Source organism: Capricornis sumatraensis, chromosome 7, assembly GCF_032405125.1.
Source record: "Capricornis sumatraensis isolate serow.1 chromosome 7, serow.2, whole genome shotgun sequence".
Classification (NCBI taxonomy): Eukaryota; Metazoa; Chordata; class Mammalia; order Artiodactyla; family Bovidae; genus Capricornis; species Capricornis sumatraensis.
Window position 1 is genome coordinate 33,701,840 of NC_091075.1, and position 18,163 is coordinate 33,720,002.

The following is an 18,163-nucleotide window of genomic DNA, read 5'->3' on the forward strand; positions in this document are numbered from 1 at the left end:
GGAATTTGTTATAGTTAGGAATGCTTGTAATGACCTTTCTAAAAGTATGCTTGTAATGGCCATTATTAACAGTAACTTTTACATAGCTCCATGGGAGCAAAGGAAAGGGATAAATCATTTCATTAGAGAGTACCTAGCAGTTGCTACCATTCTCTGTTTCCCTAGACTTGGGAACAGGCTTAGATTTCTAAGCCCAGTGATACTCACTGTATGGCACTGAGAAAAACAGTTGCTCAATAAATTTTTCCCTTTCCAAATGTAGACAAAAACAAGTGTAAATCTCCGGTAGCAAAAAAGTGGTCTCTTCTAGTGAACAGAATACCTATGAATTTCTTTTTGCACATGCTTAGAAAGAAATTTATCTCAAATTGGTTTGATTCAGTGGCTGTGTTAACTCAATATTTTGTTTAGTCCAACCTCAACCACTATGAAAAATGAATGCATTAAACATAAAAATATGGTGGGATGTTGGGGTTCATTTGAATAGACTCAAGCTTACTTATAGCTCCAGGAAATGAAAGTCCTCAAGTTTTATCACCACAGACCAATCTGGCTCTAAAGTTGCTGATGACTAGAACCATACAACTATGATTCCCCCATAGCTATTTTCATTTTTACAAGTGAAATACGTTGGTTTTTGAAAATTGCATCACAGTAAAGATTAATATGGACTTCCCAGGTGGCACTAGTGTTAAAGAACCTGCCTGCCAGTGCAGGAAACTTTAAGAGACATGGGTTCAATCCCTCGGTCAGGAAGATCCCATGGAGGAGGAAACGGCAACCCATACCTATATTCTTGCCCAGAGAATCCCATGGACAGAGGAGCCTGGCAGGCTATGGTCCATAGGGTCAGAAAGAGTCAGATACAACTGAAGCGACTTAGCATGCATGCAAAGACTAATATAGTTAATGTTGATGATATTATCACTCAATATTTACTCTGAAAATACCTTCAAAGCTTCACATGCTCCATCTTATCATTTCACTTGTAGCCCAGGGCTTCCCTGGTTGCTCAGTGGTAAAGTCTCTGTCTGCCAATGCAGCAGACTCAAGAGACTCAGGTTTGATCCCTGGGTTGGAAAGATCCCCTAGAGGAGGGTGTGGCAACCCATTCCAGTATACTTGCTTAGAAAATCCCATGGACAGAGGAGCCTGGTGTGCTACAGTTCATGGGATCACAAAAAGAGTTAAACCCAAGTTAACAGCTAAACAATAATGTTTTAGCCTGACAGAAAAATGTATATTTCAATTTTTAAGTATTTGCAAATAATTTAGTTATTTGTTATTACTCTTCAGTGACAATAAAAGGCCTAGATGTCATTAGAGTCTTAGAGAAATTGCATATAATTTTCTCTTTAGCAACTGAACTGTATACATCAACTGTGTCACAATCTATCATATTACATCATATCAGAACATAGCTATGTTGGGCTGTTCCATCACTGAAGGGATATGAAATTAACTTGTTAGTTATCTTCTCCAGAGAAAATTCTCTTTCAATATTTTTATTAATGTCAAGTGCCAACTGGAAGGTTCAGTCGCTCAGTCGTGTCCGACTCTTTGCAACCCCATGAATCACAGTATGCCAGGCCTCCCTGTCCATCACCATCTCCCGAAGTTCACTCAGACTCACGTCTATCGAGTCAGTGATGCCATCCAGCCATCTCATCCTCTGTTGTCCCCTTTACCTCCTGCCCCCAATCCCTCGCAGCATCAAAGTCTTTTCCAATGAGTCAACTTTTTGCATGAGGTGGCCAAAGTACTGGAGTTTCAGCTTTAGCATCATTCCTTCCAAAGAAATTCCAGGGCTGATCTCCTTCAGAATGGACTGGTTGGATCTCCTTGCAGTCCAAGGGACTCTCAAGAGTCTTCTCCAACACCACAGTTCAAAAGCATTAATTCTTCAGCACTCAGCCTTCTTCACAGTCCAACTCTCACATCCATACATGACTACTGGAAAAACCATAGTCTTGACTAGATGGACCTTAGTTGGCAAAGTAATGTCTCTGCTTTTGAATATGCTATCTAGGTTGCTCATAACTTTTCTTTCAAGGATGACAATAAATATCTAATTTTGAAAAACAGGTACATTTTATAAAATGTATTCAGTTTCCTAAGAATAAATCTATTGGATTTCTCCTACCAAAATATCAGGGTTTCTGTCAACCACCTGTTTAAAAGTAGCAGCTTTTGTTTTTCTCACTGACAGTCGTCTAACCACCTTTACCTCTCCTGGTGTCAACAAGTTACTTTGATTTTCTGTTGTTGTTGTTGTTTTTGTTGTTGTTATTGTTGTGGTGGTGGTGTATAATTGCTTTATAATGTTGTGCTTGCTTTTGTTGTAAAACAAGGGAATCAGCTATTTGTATACACGTATCCCCTCCCTCTTGAGCCTCCCTCCACACCCTCATCCCACCCTTCTAGGTCATCACAGAACACAGAGCTGAGCTCCCCTTGCTATACAGCAGCTTCCTGCTAACCATCTATTTTACACGTGGTCGTGTATAAACCTCAATGTTACTCTCTCAATTTGTTTCACCCTTTCCTTGTCTGCTGTGTCCACAAGTCTGTTCTGTGCATCTATGTCTATTCCTGCCTTGCAAATAGGTTCATCAGTACCATTTTTCTAGATATTATATATATTCATTAATATATGATATTTGTTTTTCATTTTGGGAATAAAGTTGTGGATAGTAGATGTTTGCTAATAGCACAGCAATTGGGCTGGGAAAAGGTACTCTGATGAGGATTGCTTCATTTAATGATGAAAAAATCTCATGAATATAAAATGATTAAGAAGCACGACACTGGATGGTTTTCTGAAAAAAGTTTCTGTCTTTTCTAAGAAAAATCAGAATTTTCCAAGAAAGTTTGACATCAATTATAAATGCAACTTTGAATATTTCCAAGAAACACTGCAATTATGTTTACCAACACAGCTGAAGCATGAAATTAGAAGATATCTTCAAGTCTGGAGAGAGACTCAGGCTTCTTTTAACTTATTTGGCTCCAGTTTTCCTCTTTCATAATTAGTCTAGTGATAAGATTAGAAGGAAGGGGAGGTTTATTATACTCACGGTTGGCTTTTAATAATGTGAGTTGGCATTTGAAATAAATAATTTGTTAAAAAAATGAACGTTCAGTTATTTTGGATTCTGGAACTACACTTGAGGGAAACATCATGTGCAATTATGATCTGTTTCCATTAAATTTTACTTTAGAGAAACCTATCGGTGTAAAAATTTGATAGAGACTTTTGCTCCCACTGCTATTACATGAAAGTCTAGATACAAATAAATGCTAGCAAAGTTGGTAATGACCAAATAGGTCAGATACACACACACTGTGAGGCCTACAAACCCAGTGAAACAGTGGATCAAGCAAACAAATTGTAATAATTATCAAGAGACAAACTGTAAAATAAAGAAAAACTTCAGTAAGTAAAGTCATGAATTGGTATTGGACTAACATGGGGTGGATTTTCGGCTCTGACGTTATTCACAATGTGATAGTGAGCATTTAACTTCCAAATTGCTGTTTTTTTCATCTACAAAGTAGGAATAATAGTAGTAATTGCATTATTAGGGTAATTTTGAACACTGAAGGGGGTATACATAATATGCTTAATAAATTCATAATAAATTCTCAGTGAATATTGTCCATAACTTTTATTTATGATTATTGTTGTACACTGTATCAAATGAGTTATCTAAGTTTTTCTTTATTTACTTATTTTACAATGTTTCAAAGTCAAATCTGAGATACACAAATTTTCGGCTTTAAGTACACTTAAAATACAGCATGTTAAAGTTGATGAGAAGTATATTAGTGAGGTAAAATACCCCATTTTGATTTTTAAAAACTTTCTTTCAGTGCAATTTCTATTGACTGGTTGTGCCAAGCAATCTTACTCTGAAAGGCAGGTATCAGTTATAGATGTAATTAACTCATGTTGGGATATTCACTTATAGAACTGACCCAACACAAAAATCTCCTAACTTTTGATACTTTATTTCCTCAAACAAATCGAGCATTTGAAGAATGTCATTAATTACATTACTATACTTACCACTGAACAAGGCTATGACACATCCTTTATAATGTTCCCTAGAAGCAACCGGTCATACAAATGCACAAGGGTATGGAATGGGGACTAGTGTGGTACGGCTCCTATGCAATACTGCTCTTCACAGCGTCGGACCTTGCTTCTATCACCAGTCACATCCACAGCTGGGTGTTGTTTTTGCTTTGGCTCCATCCCTTCATTCTTTCTGGAGTTGTTTCTCCACTGATCTCCAGTAGTATATGGGGCATCTACTGACCCGGGGAGTTCCTCTTTCAGTATCCTATCATTTTGTCTTTTCCTACTGTTCATGGAGTTGTCAAGGAAAGAATACTGAAGTGGTTTGCCATTCCCTTCTCCAGTGGACCACATTCTGTCAGACCTCTCCACCATGACCCGCCCATCTTGGGTGGCCCCACAGGCATGGCTTAGTTTCACTGAGTTAGACAACGCTGTGGTCATAGTGTGATTAGATTGACTAGTTTTCTGTGATTATGGTTTCAGTGTGTCTGCCCTCTGATGCCATGAATCAAGGCAAATTGGAAGTGGTCAAACAGGAGGTGGCAAGAGTGAACGTCGACATTCTAGGAATCAGCAAACTAAAATGGACTGGAATGGGTGAATTTAACTCAGATGACCATTATATCTACTACTGCAGGCAGGAATCCCTCAGAAGAAATGGAGTAACCATCATGGTCAAAAAAAGAGTCCCAAATGCAGTACTTGAATGCAATCTCAAAAACGACAGAATGATCTCTGTTCGTTTCCAAGGCAAATCATTCAATATCACAGTAATTCAAGTCTATGCCCCAACCAGTAACGCTGAAGAAGCTGAAGTTGAATGGTTCTAAGAAGACCTAGAAGACTTTTTAGAGCTAATACCCGAAAAAGATGTCCTTTTCATTATAGGGGACTAGAATGCAAAAGTAGGAAGTCAAGAAATACCTGCAGTAACAGGCAAATTTGGCCTTGGAATACGGAATGAAGTAGGGCAAAGACTAATAGAGTTTTGCCAAGAAAATGCACTGGTCATAGAGAACACCCTCTTCTAACAACACAAGAGAAGACTCTACACATGGACATCACCAGATGGTCAACACCGAAATCAGATTGATTAGCTCTTTGCAGCCAAAGATAGAGAAGCCTGATACAGTCAACAAAAACAAGACCAGGAGCTGACTGTGGCTCAGATCATGAACTACTTATTGCCAAATTCAGACTTAAATTGAAGAAAGTAGGGAAAACCTCTGGACCATTCAGGTAGGACCTAAATCAAATCCCTTATGATTATACAGTGGAAGTGAGAAATAGATTTAAGGGCCTAGATCTGATAGATAGAGTGCCTGATGAACTATGGACTGAGGTTAGTGACATTGTACAGGAGACAGGGATCAAGATCATCCCCATGGAAAAGAAATGCAAAAAAGCAAAATGGCTGTTTGGGGAGGCCTTACAATAGCTATGAAAAGAAGAGAAGTGAAAAGCAAAGGAGAAAAGGAAAGATATAAGCATCTGAATGCAGAGTTCCAAAGAATAGCAAGAAGAGATAAGAAAGCCTTCCTCAGCGATCAATGCAAAGAAATAGAGGAAAACAACAGAATGGGAAAGACTAGAGATCTCGTCAAGAAAATTAGAGATACCAAGGGAACATTTCATGCAAAGATGGGTTCGATAAAGGACAGAAATGGTCTGGATCTAACAGAAGCAGAAGATATTAAGAAGAGGTGGCAAGAATACACAGAAGAACTGTACAAAAAAGATCTTCAAGACCAAGATAATCACGATAGTGTGATCACTCACCTAGAGCCAGACATCCTGGAATGTGAAGGCAAGTGGGCCTTAGAAAGCATCACTATGAAAACAAAGCTAGTGGAGGTAATGGAATTCCAGTTGAGCTATTTCAAATCCTGAAAGATGATGCTGTGAAAGTGCTGCATTCAATATGTCAGCAAATTTGGAAAACTCAGCAGTAGCCACAGGACTGGAAAAGCTTAGTTTTCATTCTAATCCCAAAGAAAGGCAATGCCAAAGAATACTCAAACTACCGCACAATTGCACTCATCTCACACGCTAGGAAAATAATGCTAAAAATTCTCCAAGCCAGGCTTCAGCAATATGTGAACCATGAACTTCCAGATATTCAAGCTGGCTTTCAAAAAGGCAGAGGAACCAGAGATCAAACTGCCAACATCCGCTGGATCATGGAAAAAGCAAGAGAGTTCCAGAAAAACATCTATTTCTACTTTATTGACTATGCCAAAGCCTCTGACTGTGTGGATCACAATAAACTGTGGAAAATTCTGAAAGAATGGGAATACCAGACCACCTGACCTGCCTCTTGAGAAACCTATATGCAGGTCAGGAAGCAACAGTTAGAACTGGACATGGAACAACAGACTGGTTCCAAATAGGAAAAGGACTACGTCAAGGCTGTATATTGTCACCCTGCTTATTTAACTTCTATGCAGAGTACATCATGCAAAACGCTGGACTGGAAGAAGCACAAGTTGGAATCAAGACTGCCGGGAGAAATATCAATAACCTCATATATGCACATGACACCACCCTTATGGTAGAAAGTGAAGAGGAACTAAAAAGCCTCTTGATGAAAGTGAAAGTGGAGAGTGAAAAAATTGGCTTAAAGCTCAACTTTCATAAAATGAAGATCATGGCATCTGGTCTCATCACTTCATGGGAAATAGATGGGGAAACAGAAACAGTGGAAACAGTGTCAGACTTTTTATTTTTTTGGGCTCCAAAGTCACTGCAGATGGTGATTGCAGCCATGAAATTAAAAGACGCTTACTTGGAAGAAAAATTATGACCAACCTAGATAGCATATTCAAAAGAAGAGACACTATTTTGCCAACAATGGTCCATCTAGTCAAGGTTATGGTTTTTCCAGTGGTCATGTATGGATGCGAGAGTTGGATTGTGAAGAAAGCTGAGTGCCAAAGAACTGATGCTTTTGAACTGTGGTGTTGGAGAAGACTCTTGAGAGTCCCTTGGACTGCAAGGAGATCCAACCAGTCCATTCTGCAGGAGATCAGCCCTGGGATTTCTTTGGAAGGAATGATGCTAAAGCTGAAACTCCAGTACTTTGGCCACCTCATGTGAAGAGTTGACTCATTGGAAAAGACTCTGATGCTGGGAGGGATTGGGGGCAGGAGGAGAAGGGGACGACTGAGGATGAGATGGCTGGATGGCATCACCGACTCGATGGACGTGAGTCTGAGTGAACTCCGGGAGTTGGTGATGGATAGGGAGGCCTGGCATGCTGCGATTCATGGGGTCGCACAGAGTCGGACATGACTGAGCGACTGAATTGAACTGAACCATTAAAGCATTAAATGAGCCAATGCATGTGAAACATCTAGCAAAAAGTTTGTCATCTCTTGAGTGCTCAATAAATGTTCTTGCATAATTTTACTAACTCATTGATTTCTTGGGCTGGAACATTATATTCATTATCATTATTGCTTAAAATAGGAATATGATAGGGTTACCAGTTTACGTTTTCCATGAGCTTCACTCAGCATCACTCATAACTTATGTCACACACAGAACTGGCTACGATACAAAGATAGTAAGTTGAAAGGATATTGAGGTTCTGCACCAAAGAAATAACTAGGAAATGACTTGAAGACTAAGATTTGATGAGAGAAGTTGGAAACATCATTTTTATAAATGGATTAAATATCTGATGCATGAATTTGATTTGGGGGTTTTCAATTTGTATACCATAAGCAATTTAAAAATACCCTATTTCTTTTAGATCATTAATTCTTGATTTTAATCTTAGTATTGTGCTATAATAATTTTGTACCTACTAATGGAATTCATTTACATATTTTTTAAAGGCGAGAAGAACTCATACTGACTCTTAAGGATGAATTAAATCTCTAATGAATTCCTTGACAAAGCTAATTATTCTAATCTTCAAACTGTCAGCTTTGTTGAGAAATAAATGTTTTTTAACTGTGGAAAAGTTCAAACTACTTTGTTTTTGGATTAATAAAACATTTTCAGAAAACATTTTCTTAAAACCAGATATAGAACATTATGAGGCACAAGTTGGGACTGTGGCACTGACCAGACCTTATGGCTTGAAATCACACAGAGTAAAACCGGCCACCGTAAATCAAAGGCTTGTGGATTCTCAGGGCTCACAGGAATGCCATTTGTGAAATGCAGCATTGACTCAGGTAGCTCTCAGGATTCAAACGTACATCATGCTGCTGCTACTGCTAAATCACATCAGTCGTGTCTGACTCTGCGTGACCCCATAGATGGCAGCCCACCAGGCTCCCCCGTCCCTGGGATTCTCCAGGCAAGAACACTGGAGTGGGTTGCCATTTCCTTCTCCAGTGCATGAAAGCAAAAAGTGAAAGTGAAGTCACTCAGTCACATCGGACTCTTAGCGACCCCATGGACTGCAGCCTACCAGGCTCCTCTGTCCATGGGAGTTTCCAGGAAGGAGTACTGGAGGGGAGTGCCATTGCCTTCTCCAGTACATCATAGTTAATGACAATTTACCACCATTGCAACTGGAAAAACAGCAGCAATAATATTCGTATTAGCTATAATGCAATGAAGAGACAGAATGTGGTTTTACTTCTTGGTTACCATTCTCTCTCTTTCTCTCCCTCCCTACCTGTCTTTTATCTCTCAATTTCCTAGTGTCTACCTAACTATCTACTCAGACAATGCATAATGGGATAGATTCAAGGCATGAGTGTCAACCTTCATATATATATATATACACATACATACATATATACACACACACATAAACATACGTATTTTAGTATGACTCCTTTTTCCTTCTTTTTTATAATACTGCTGAGAAATAGTCATATTTTACAGAAGTTAAAAATCTGAATATGTCTTATTCTTCCAAGAAAATGTAAGCAACTTTCAAATTATACCCAGAATTTTATTTTATAAAAAGTGCTCCACCAAAACTGTACTTTCAGGAATTTGACTATTTATGATGTCTGCACATCAGAAAATTAAGCCTTTACTCAAAAGGAAGTTGTAAATTTATTATCAGACACCACACACTTATTTAAATAGCTCTGGCCTCTTCTGTCACTTCCCATGTTTTGCATCTAGTGGAATCTTTGTCTACTTACTGGATGGAGCTTTCAATGCGGGTGATGGTGAGGAAAGCTGCAAGATTTGCGGTGTAAGATGAGATGACAATCAAAGCAAACAGCCACCAAGCCCCCATCATCATTCGGGTGGCCAGAGTTGTATATGGGACTTCTCCACCTGTGGAAGGAAGCAGAGAATAAAAGAACATCAACAAGTATTTATTGAGACTTTGAGGTCATACACAGTCAATATAAGTTAACTTTTAAGTAATGAGAATCTTTCTACATAACATCAGTGTAGATCTCTGTAGTTTGCTTATGTTCACCAATTTTTTTTTGGTAATTTTTAATGATTAAACAAAGAATCTCAAGGATCCAGAAAAAGCATAGCTAGCTGTACTTTTTCCCCTCAATTTTTATAGCTGTTTATTTATTTTTTAATTGGAAGATAACTGCTTCACAATGTTGTGTTGGTTTTCACTGTACAATGAAGTGAATTAGCTATATGTATGAGAGTTGGACTGTGAAGAAGGCTGAGCTCTGAAGAATTGATGCTTTTGAAATGTGGTGTTGGAGAAGACTCTTGAGAGTCCCTTGGACTGCAAGGAGATCCAACCAGTCCATTCTGAAGGAGATCAGCCCTGGGATTTCTTTGGAAGGAATGATGCTAAAGCTGAAACTCCAGTACTTTGGCCACCTCATGCGAAGAGTTGACTCATTGGAAAAGACTCTGATGCTGGGAGGGATGGGGGGGGCAGGAGGAGAAGGGAATGACAGAGGATGAGATGGCTGGATGGCATCACCGACTCGATGGACGTGAGTCTGAGTGAACTCCGGGAGTTGGTGATGGACAGGGAGGCCTGGCGTGCTGCGATTCATGGGGTCGCAAAGAGTCGGACACGACTGAGTGACTGAACTGAACTGAATACATATATCTCCTTCCTCCTGAACCTCCCTCCCATTTCTCACTTCCATCCTGCCCTTCTAGGTCATCACAGAGCACCAAGCTGAGCTTCTTGCGACATACAGCAGATTCCCACCAGCTATCAATTTTACACACAGTACGGTATATATATCAGTGCCACTACTGAACCACTTAGCCAGTTTACTTGTTTACATTCCACTTTTAAGTCTATCATCATGATGCTTTTTAAAAGTGAAAACGAAATCATATTCTCCTGATGCAAATTTCCAGTGGATTCCTATCACTCACAAATAGAAAAAAAAAAAAAAAAGAAAGAAAGAAAATCTGAAATCTGTATCAAAGTTCACCAGGTCCTAGATGAACTAATCTCAGATCCACTTTCTGACTTACCTTTTCCCACTCTCTGAATGTCCTTCCTTTAGTTTCTTGTAAGGGGCCACAGTGATTTCTGTCTGAGGGCCTTTGTACTTGCAATTTGTATGCCTGGAATTCTCTGTTCTTTAACTTAAAAATGACTCTCCTTTTAAAATATTTAAGTTTCTGATGATACTTCTTCACAAACACTTTATTGTCATTCTATCTAAAATAATTCCCACAACCCCATTATTTCAGCCATCTTATTTTTTAATAAAAAATTTCATATATTTTATATATTTTTATTTTCTCTTCTTCCTCATTATATGGTTTCTAACATAACAGTTTCTGCCTCATATTAGGTGGGTAAATATTTGCTAAATGAATACATGTTTTATATGAAGTTAATAATCTTTCTAAAATAAATTAGTTTTCTGCTAAGTGTAACGGAGAAGGCAATGGCACCCCACTCCAGCACTCTTGCCTGGAAAATCCCATGGACGGAGGAGCCTGGTAGGCTGCAGTCCACGGGGTTGCTAGGAGTTAGACACAACTGAGTGACTTTCCTTTCACTTTCCACTTTCATGCATTGGAGAAGGAAATGGCAACCCACTCCAGTATTCTTGCCTGGAGAATCCCAGGGATGGGGGAGCCTGGTGGGCTGCCGTCTATGGGGTTGCAGAGTCGGACACGACTGACGTGACTTAGCAGTAGTAGGAGCTAAGTGTAAAAATAAATTAAAGAGATATAATACTACATTTGCCTAGGTACATCAATATGTGAATTGCTTAACAAGATTTAATTAATTATCATATGAGGCAGATTTTTATGCCAACCACTAATTCTCACTGTGTAATGTTAATACCTTTAAACTTTCAGTGTAGTACAAACATACCCTGTGGGTATGACCTGAGCTATTTTCCTGATATAATATACTCAGAATAGGCTAACCTCTGATACCTGGAACACATTTTTACAAAAGGAGTTATGATGCATTTTGGATACTTTCTTCTTCAAAGCAACGGAAATATTCACTTGGCTTTTAAAAGATGAAAGAAAAATAAAATGCTCATTTTTAAACCAAACGGGGACTTCCTAGAAAAATGACTAATTGAAAAAATAATAATAAATTTGAGCAAGATGATTGCTAAAGACTGGAAGATGTTAATAAATGTAACAAAAGTAGAACAATAAATTCATGACTGAAAAGGCTAATTGAAGGTTTGTATCCATGAAGACTTCGCCCTCGATTTGAGTTGTTATCACACATAAGAAAGAATATTTGTTGAGCTTTCCTCATCTGTGGCATAAAGTCTGAAATTTGGAAATTCAAATTTCTTGGGGAGTCCACATAAAATGACATTTTATTTGATATCAGTACTTAGAAATCACATACTAAAAGTAACGGTAATCTTGACTCCTAACATTTGTAATTAGGAAAAATTCGAAACAATCCTCCTACTGATAGCAACTAGGAAAAAAAAAGAACAAATATTGCATTTGAGAGCTAAAGAAGCAGTAAAAAATTAGAAGATGAAGATTCTGAAGAAGTTCAGAAATGTGACCTGGTAGTTAGGTCTGTTTTCTACTAAGGGATAAATGCCAATTTAACAAGAAGATAAGAAACTGAGATGCTGAGCAATGCTTTTGAAAGCCTTCAAAATCAGGTGGCTATAAAAATTAAGGCCCAGGGCTTGCCAAATAGGGGTGGAACTAAGAAAAACAGAAAGCCCTCATATGTTTGGAAATCAACAATTACAATTCTATTATGCCATGGGTTGGAGAAAAATCACAAGAGAGGTAAAAAAATATTTTGAAGTTAGTGATAATAAAAATACTCCAAACAAAAACTCCACATTTTGATACCAGACAGGATGCAACTAAATTTGTCTTTGAAGGGAAATTCACAACTTCTATAAGAGAAGAAGTCTGAAAATCAATGAGCTACTCATCAATTTCAATAAGTTAAAAGAAAAGCAAATTAAACCTAAAGAACACATAAGGAGGGACATAATAAATATAGGAGCAGAAATTAGTAAACTACATAAACTAGATAAACACCATAGAGAGGGATGATCCAACAGAAGTTTGGTCCTATGGAAATATTTATAAAAAGCTGTAGATGTATGGCAGAAATCAACACAATGTTGTAAAGAAATTATCCTTTAATAAAAACAAATAAATACTAAAAAATAGCAAAAAAAAAAAAAAAAGCTCCTAAGATTGATCAAGAAAATAAGTAAAGGCACAAAATTGGAGTTAAAAGGGTATATTGTTACAAATGTCGCAGATATTAGGATAAAAGAGGAGGATCATATGTACAGTTCAATGCCAATTAATATGAAAATTGAGATGAAATGGAAAAATTTGTATAAAAATTGCTACCAAAAGAAATAAAACATTTCAATGATCTTATAAGTATTAAAGACTTTGAATCTACAATAAAACCTACTTATCAAATACTCAAGACTAGTAGATTGTTTTCAGACTTTTTGGAAAAAATCTACCCAATATTTTAGCAATAATTAAGTCTAATTTTACATAAATTCTTTCTAAGATTAGAAAAAAGCAAGACACTAGTCCATATATTTTATAAAGAAGACACAACTTTTGTAAACAAAATCTGAAAAGGTTATTCCAAGTAAAGAGAATGACAAGCTAATCTTCCATATAATTGTAGATAAAAAAGACTTACATAAATTAGTAAACTGAAAATTGCAAAAATAAATAGGCATGATGAGTTTATTAAATGAAAGCAAAGGTTGTTTGGCATCTAAAAGTAAATCATTAAAATTCACTACATTAGCACTATAAAGGAGAAAAACCCTGTAATCATCTTGGTAGAAATATAAAAAGCACAGATAAAATTTAACATCTAATCATAAAAATACTGAAAACCTAGAAATACTCCAGCAAACTGGAAATAATTCTTAGTCTCACAAAGAGTATTTTCAGGAAGCCGACAGAAAATGTCATACTTACTAACAAAGAAAGCATTTTTAAAGCCTATTTAAAGGCTGTGAGTTTTACCACTTCTATTCAACATTTAATTGTAGGCACTAAACAGCACAGTACAATATGCCAAGAAAATAAAGAAAGAAAAAATACTAAGGAATTAGAGAGAATGAAATAAAAGTTAAGGGTTAGAGATGATGTGAATATGTATATAGAAAATCTAAGAGAATATGAAATGACTTACTAAAATTAATGTCAGCTATCAGTTTACTATGGTACAGAGTCAACGTTCAAGAATAATCAGACATGCACACACCAGTAACACTTAAGACATGAAATTTAAAAATATGCACTATTTGCAATAATACTAAAAATATAAAATATCTAGAAATAAAGATGTGGAAGATCTCTACATGAAAATCTATCAAACTTCCTTGAGTGCAATAAAAGAAGGTTGAATAAATGGGCAGATACATCGTGTTTATTGATCAAAGACTCGGTATTATAAAGATATAAATTTTTCTCTCACACACACATACAGAGAACAATGAAATAATACTATATAGAAATGAAAATGAACAGATTTCATTTATAAGACCATGAATGGATTTCACAAACTAAATATTGAGTAAAAGAATGCACACAGCATGATAATTGTTCAAAACTAGACATCATGAATGGTAGTGCTGATAATCTTATGAGTGGTCAACTGTAGAATAATGGTTGAGACAGGGAAATCGGGGTTGTGTTACAGGTAATGTTCTATCTTTTCCTAGGTGGCAGTTATACTGGGATTCCATTGCTGGTAATTCACTGAGCTGCACTTTTAAGTTTTGTGCACTTTCTGTACTTACATAATATTTCATAATTAAAGAAAAAAACTAAATAAAAGAAGTAAAAGAGTAAAAAGAGAGAATGGTGAGTTTAATAAAAACTATTTTTTTCCCTTTATTCTGTTTTTTTGTCCACAATTTGGAAAAAGAAAATATTTTCATAGATTCTGAAGGCTAGAAGACAGGTAAAAAACAAAAAAAAATTACCTGCTAAATTAAGAAAAACAATCTTACATTGCTAAAGCATGGCAGAAATTAGGCTGGCCATTCCTGACACTTTATGGTGTAAAAGGGTCTGACTCCAGAGTTGGGCATTTTGATTCTACAACCCCTTGGTGAGTTTGAGGTCTCCCTAGAGTGTCACTCTGCAGAATTGTGTAGAATTCATATTTTCCAAAGTGATCCTTCTGCAGTAAGAGAATTGTTCTTTACACAGATTTGCATTTTGACGTGACTGGTTTCCCACCTCAAAAAGTACATCAGGCTTACCACTTTACATATTATCTTACTTATAAAGGTTGTTAAATAAGTAAAATAATGTTTTTCCCTCAGGCAAGATAATGGAACTTGATAATTTTATCTGAGCAAGACAAAAAAAATGTTGTTCTAAGTCTTTTTCTGTGGGAGTATACATGCATTTTTGTGTTTGCCTGAAAATAAATACAGAAAAGTAATTGTTGAAGATTTTCCAATTTCATTGCTTGGTAAATCAGCTTCTTGAAGGTTTAAAAACTCACAAAGTAAAAAAAAAAAAAAAAGAAAACAAAAAACCTCTCAAGTATTTATTATATAATCTAGGACTGTGATTCTTTTTTAATGAAGTATGATCAAGAAAAAAAATAGAGGAAGAAAATTCATTATTATCTTTCCTTATAAACATTTATTTTTCCCCCAAAATTGGATCCTTATTGAAATTAGGTTACTAGCACAATAGCTAAAAATGCTTATAGCAAATAGAAATTTTCCAGTGTTAGGGATGATTGAATATGTTCAGATAAGTTGGTCAAGTGGTGTGTCGGTAAATATTAGAATCTTTTATACATACAAAATCACAATTTAGAAAATATGAATAAGGATATATTGGCAATGAGCCACTGTCAAGGCAATGTCTTACACTGAAGGATTGGTGATGATGTACATAGCTCCTAAATGCATAAGATATGTCAATCATATTTATGTATTAATCTGTCCCTTGAAGTGCATTCATAAATAGACTTAAGAGTCTGCCTGTGACGAGATTTGTAAATGCTTTAATAATTTTTTCTTTTGGTGGAGGAAATGGAGGTAATAAGGAGGAGCATGTGAGATACCCACAAGGTTTGGAGTTAGTGAGGTTACCATGTCCACTATCTGAAGGCAGTGTAGGCTTTACAACGTATGATTTGAGGTGGGAGAGAAGGACAGCAGAAAATTACAGTGTTTATGGCAAGGAAATTATTCTATTTACAATTATCTTTCAGTATTTTTTTATTATGGCAAGCACAAAGGCTCAGCTTGGTGATAAGAATTCTGTTTAAAATTTCAAATCTGCTTTCATAAAGGGAATGAAAATCTCAAAATACCTTTGGCAGGCAACAGAGTCTAATTAGAATTTAATAGTATTTCATTTTTATTATTTGTATTATTTTCTACTTAATGAAAATGTACTCCTTTTATATTTATTTTAGTAGAAACACCTTTATTAACAATAACTCTGACCTCTTTACAATCTCAATTTCAAGCAAGCCATGCTCCTATGCCATCTTTTATCTTTTGAGTTTCCTCCCCTCATCAAGTTGACATTCCCATTCTATCTAAGATCTATTCTATTCTACCATGTTTTCACTATGAGACCCTAATCCTATTATATGTAGTTCCCTCTTACCCAGCTTAAATCCAGTGATTTGTTATGATCAACATTGCATTTTTCCTCCATTCCTTTGAAACCCTCTCATGCTCAGTTGCATCTTCCCTGCAAGAATACAGGAGAGGGTTGCCATTTCCTCCTACTCCAGAGGATCTTCCCAACCCAGGGATCAAATCTGTGCTTTCTGCACTGGCAGGCAGATTCTTTTACCATTGCCCAAATGGGAAATCCTTTCAGCAGAGCCCAAACACCAGTCAAATCCAACTCTTTCTTTGCTCTGTCTTGAACAACTCATTCTAAATTCATGTCTATAAACTCTAAGTGAATCTTTAATGCAGCCTCACAGTCATATTGAGGTCAGTTCAGTTGCTCAGTCATGTCCGACTCTTTGTGACCCCATGGACTGCAGCATGCCAGGACTCCCTGTCCATCATCAACTCCCGGAGTTTACTCAAACTCATGCCCATTAAGTCAGTGATGCCATCTAATCATCTCATCCTCTGTGGTCTCCTTCTCCCACCTTCAATCTTTCCCAGCATCAGGGTCTTTTCAAATGCGTCAGTTCTTCCCATCAGGTGGCCAAACTATTGGAGTTTCAGGTTCAGCATCAGTCCTTCCAATGAATATTCAGGATTGATTTCCTTTAGGATTGACTGGTTGGGTCTCCTTGCAGTCCAAGGGACTCTCAAGAGTCTTCTCCAACACCACGGTTCAAAAGCATCAGTTCTTCAGCACTTAGCTTTCTTTTGTAGTCCTAACCTCATATCCATACATGACTACTGGAAAAACCACAGCTTTGATTAGATGGACCTTTGTCAGCAAAGTAATGTCTCTGCTTTTTAATATGCTGTCTAGGATGGTCATAAATTTCCTTCCAAGGTGCAAGTATCTTTTAATTTATCTTTCACTGATTTTGCTTCCCCATCTATTTTCCATGAAGTGATGGGACCAGACACCATGATCTTAGTTTTCTGAATGTTAAGTTTTAAGCCAACTTTTTTCCACTTTCCTCCTTCACTTTCATCAAGAGGCTCTTGGGTTCTTCTTCCCTTTCTGCCATAAGTGTGGTTTCATCTGCATATTATTATTATTTCTTCTGGCAATCCTGATTCCAGCTTGAGCTTCATCCAATCAGCATTTCTCATGATGTACTCTGCATGTAAGTTAAATAAACAGGGTGACAATATACAGCCTTGATGTACTCCTTTCCCAATTTGGAACCAGTCTGTTGTTCCATGTCCAGTTCTAACTTTTGCCTCCTGACCTGCATACAGATTTCACAGGAGGCAGGCCAGGTAGGTGGTCTGGTATTCCCATCTCTTGAAGAAATTTCCACAGTTTGTTGTGACCCACCTAGTCAAAGACTTTGGCATAGTCAGTAAAGCCAAAGTAGATATTTTTCTGGAACTCTCTTGCTTTTTCAATGATCAAACAGATGTCGGCAATTTGATCTCTGGCTCCTCTGCCTTTTCTAAATCCAGCTTGAACATCTGGAAGTTTATGGTTCATGTACTGTTGAAGCCTGGCTTGGAGAATTTCTAGCATTACTTTGCTAATGTGTAAAATGAGTGCAATTGTGCGGTAGTTTGAGCATTGTTTGGCATTGCCTTTCTTTGGGATTGGAATGAAAATTGACCTTTTCCAGTCCTGTGGCCACTGCTGAGTTTTCCAAATTTGCTGGCATATTGAGTGCAGCATCATCTTTCAGGATTTGAAACAGGTCAACTGGAATTCCATCACCTCCACTAGCTTTGTTTGTAGTTATGCTCCCTAAGGCTTACTTGACTTTTCATTCCAGGATGTCTGGCTCTAGGTGAATGATTACACCATTGTGATTATCTTGGTCGTGAAGATCTTTTTTATACACTTCTTCTGTGTATCTTGCCACCTGTTCTTAGTATCTTCTGCTTCTGTTAGGTCCATACCATTTCTGTCCTTTACTGTGCCTGTCTTTTCATGAAATATTCCCCTGGTATCTCTAATTTTTTCTCTTCTCCACTCTCTTTGATAAGAATTTCAGTTTCTCTCTCTTCTAATACCACAAATTCCATATTCCCATTCTCAGTCTCAGAACATGATCGTGAAATCTAT

General features: G+C 37.1%; 1 protein-coding gene across 2 annotated transcripts in view; it reads right to left on the bottom strand.

Moving 5' to 3' along the window:
• GRID2 (glutamate ionotropic receptor delta type subunit 2) overlaps positions 1-18,163 on the bottom strand; it is a 1,614,208-nt gene that overhangs the window by 272,363 nt on the left and 1,323,682 nt on the right. For both annotated transcript variants that reach the window (XM_068975313.1, XM_068975312.1), the window contains one exon: positions 9,199-9,337. In XM_068975313.1, coding sequence (XP_068831414.1) covers positions 9,199-9,337 — 139 coding nt within the window. The remainder of the gene's footprint in view (positions 1-9,198; positions 9,338-18,163) is intronic.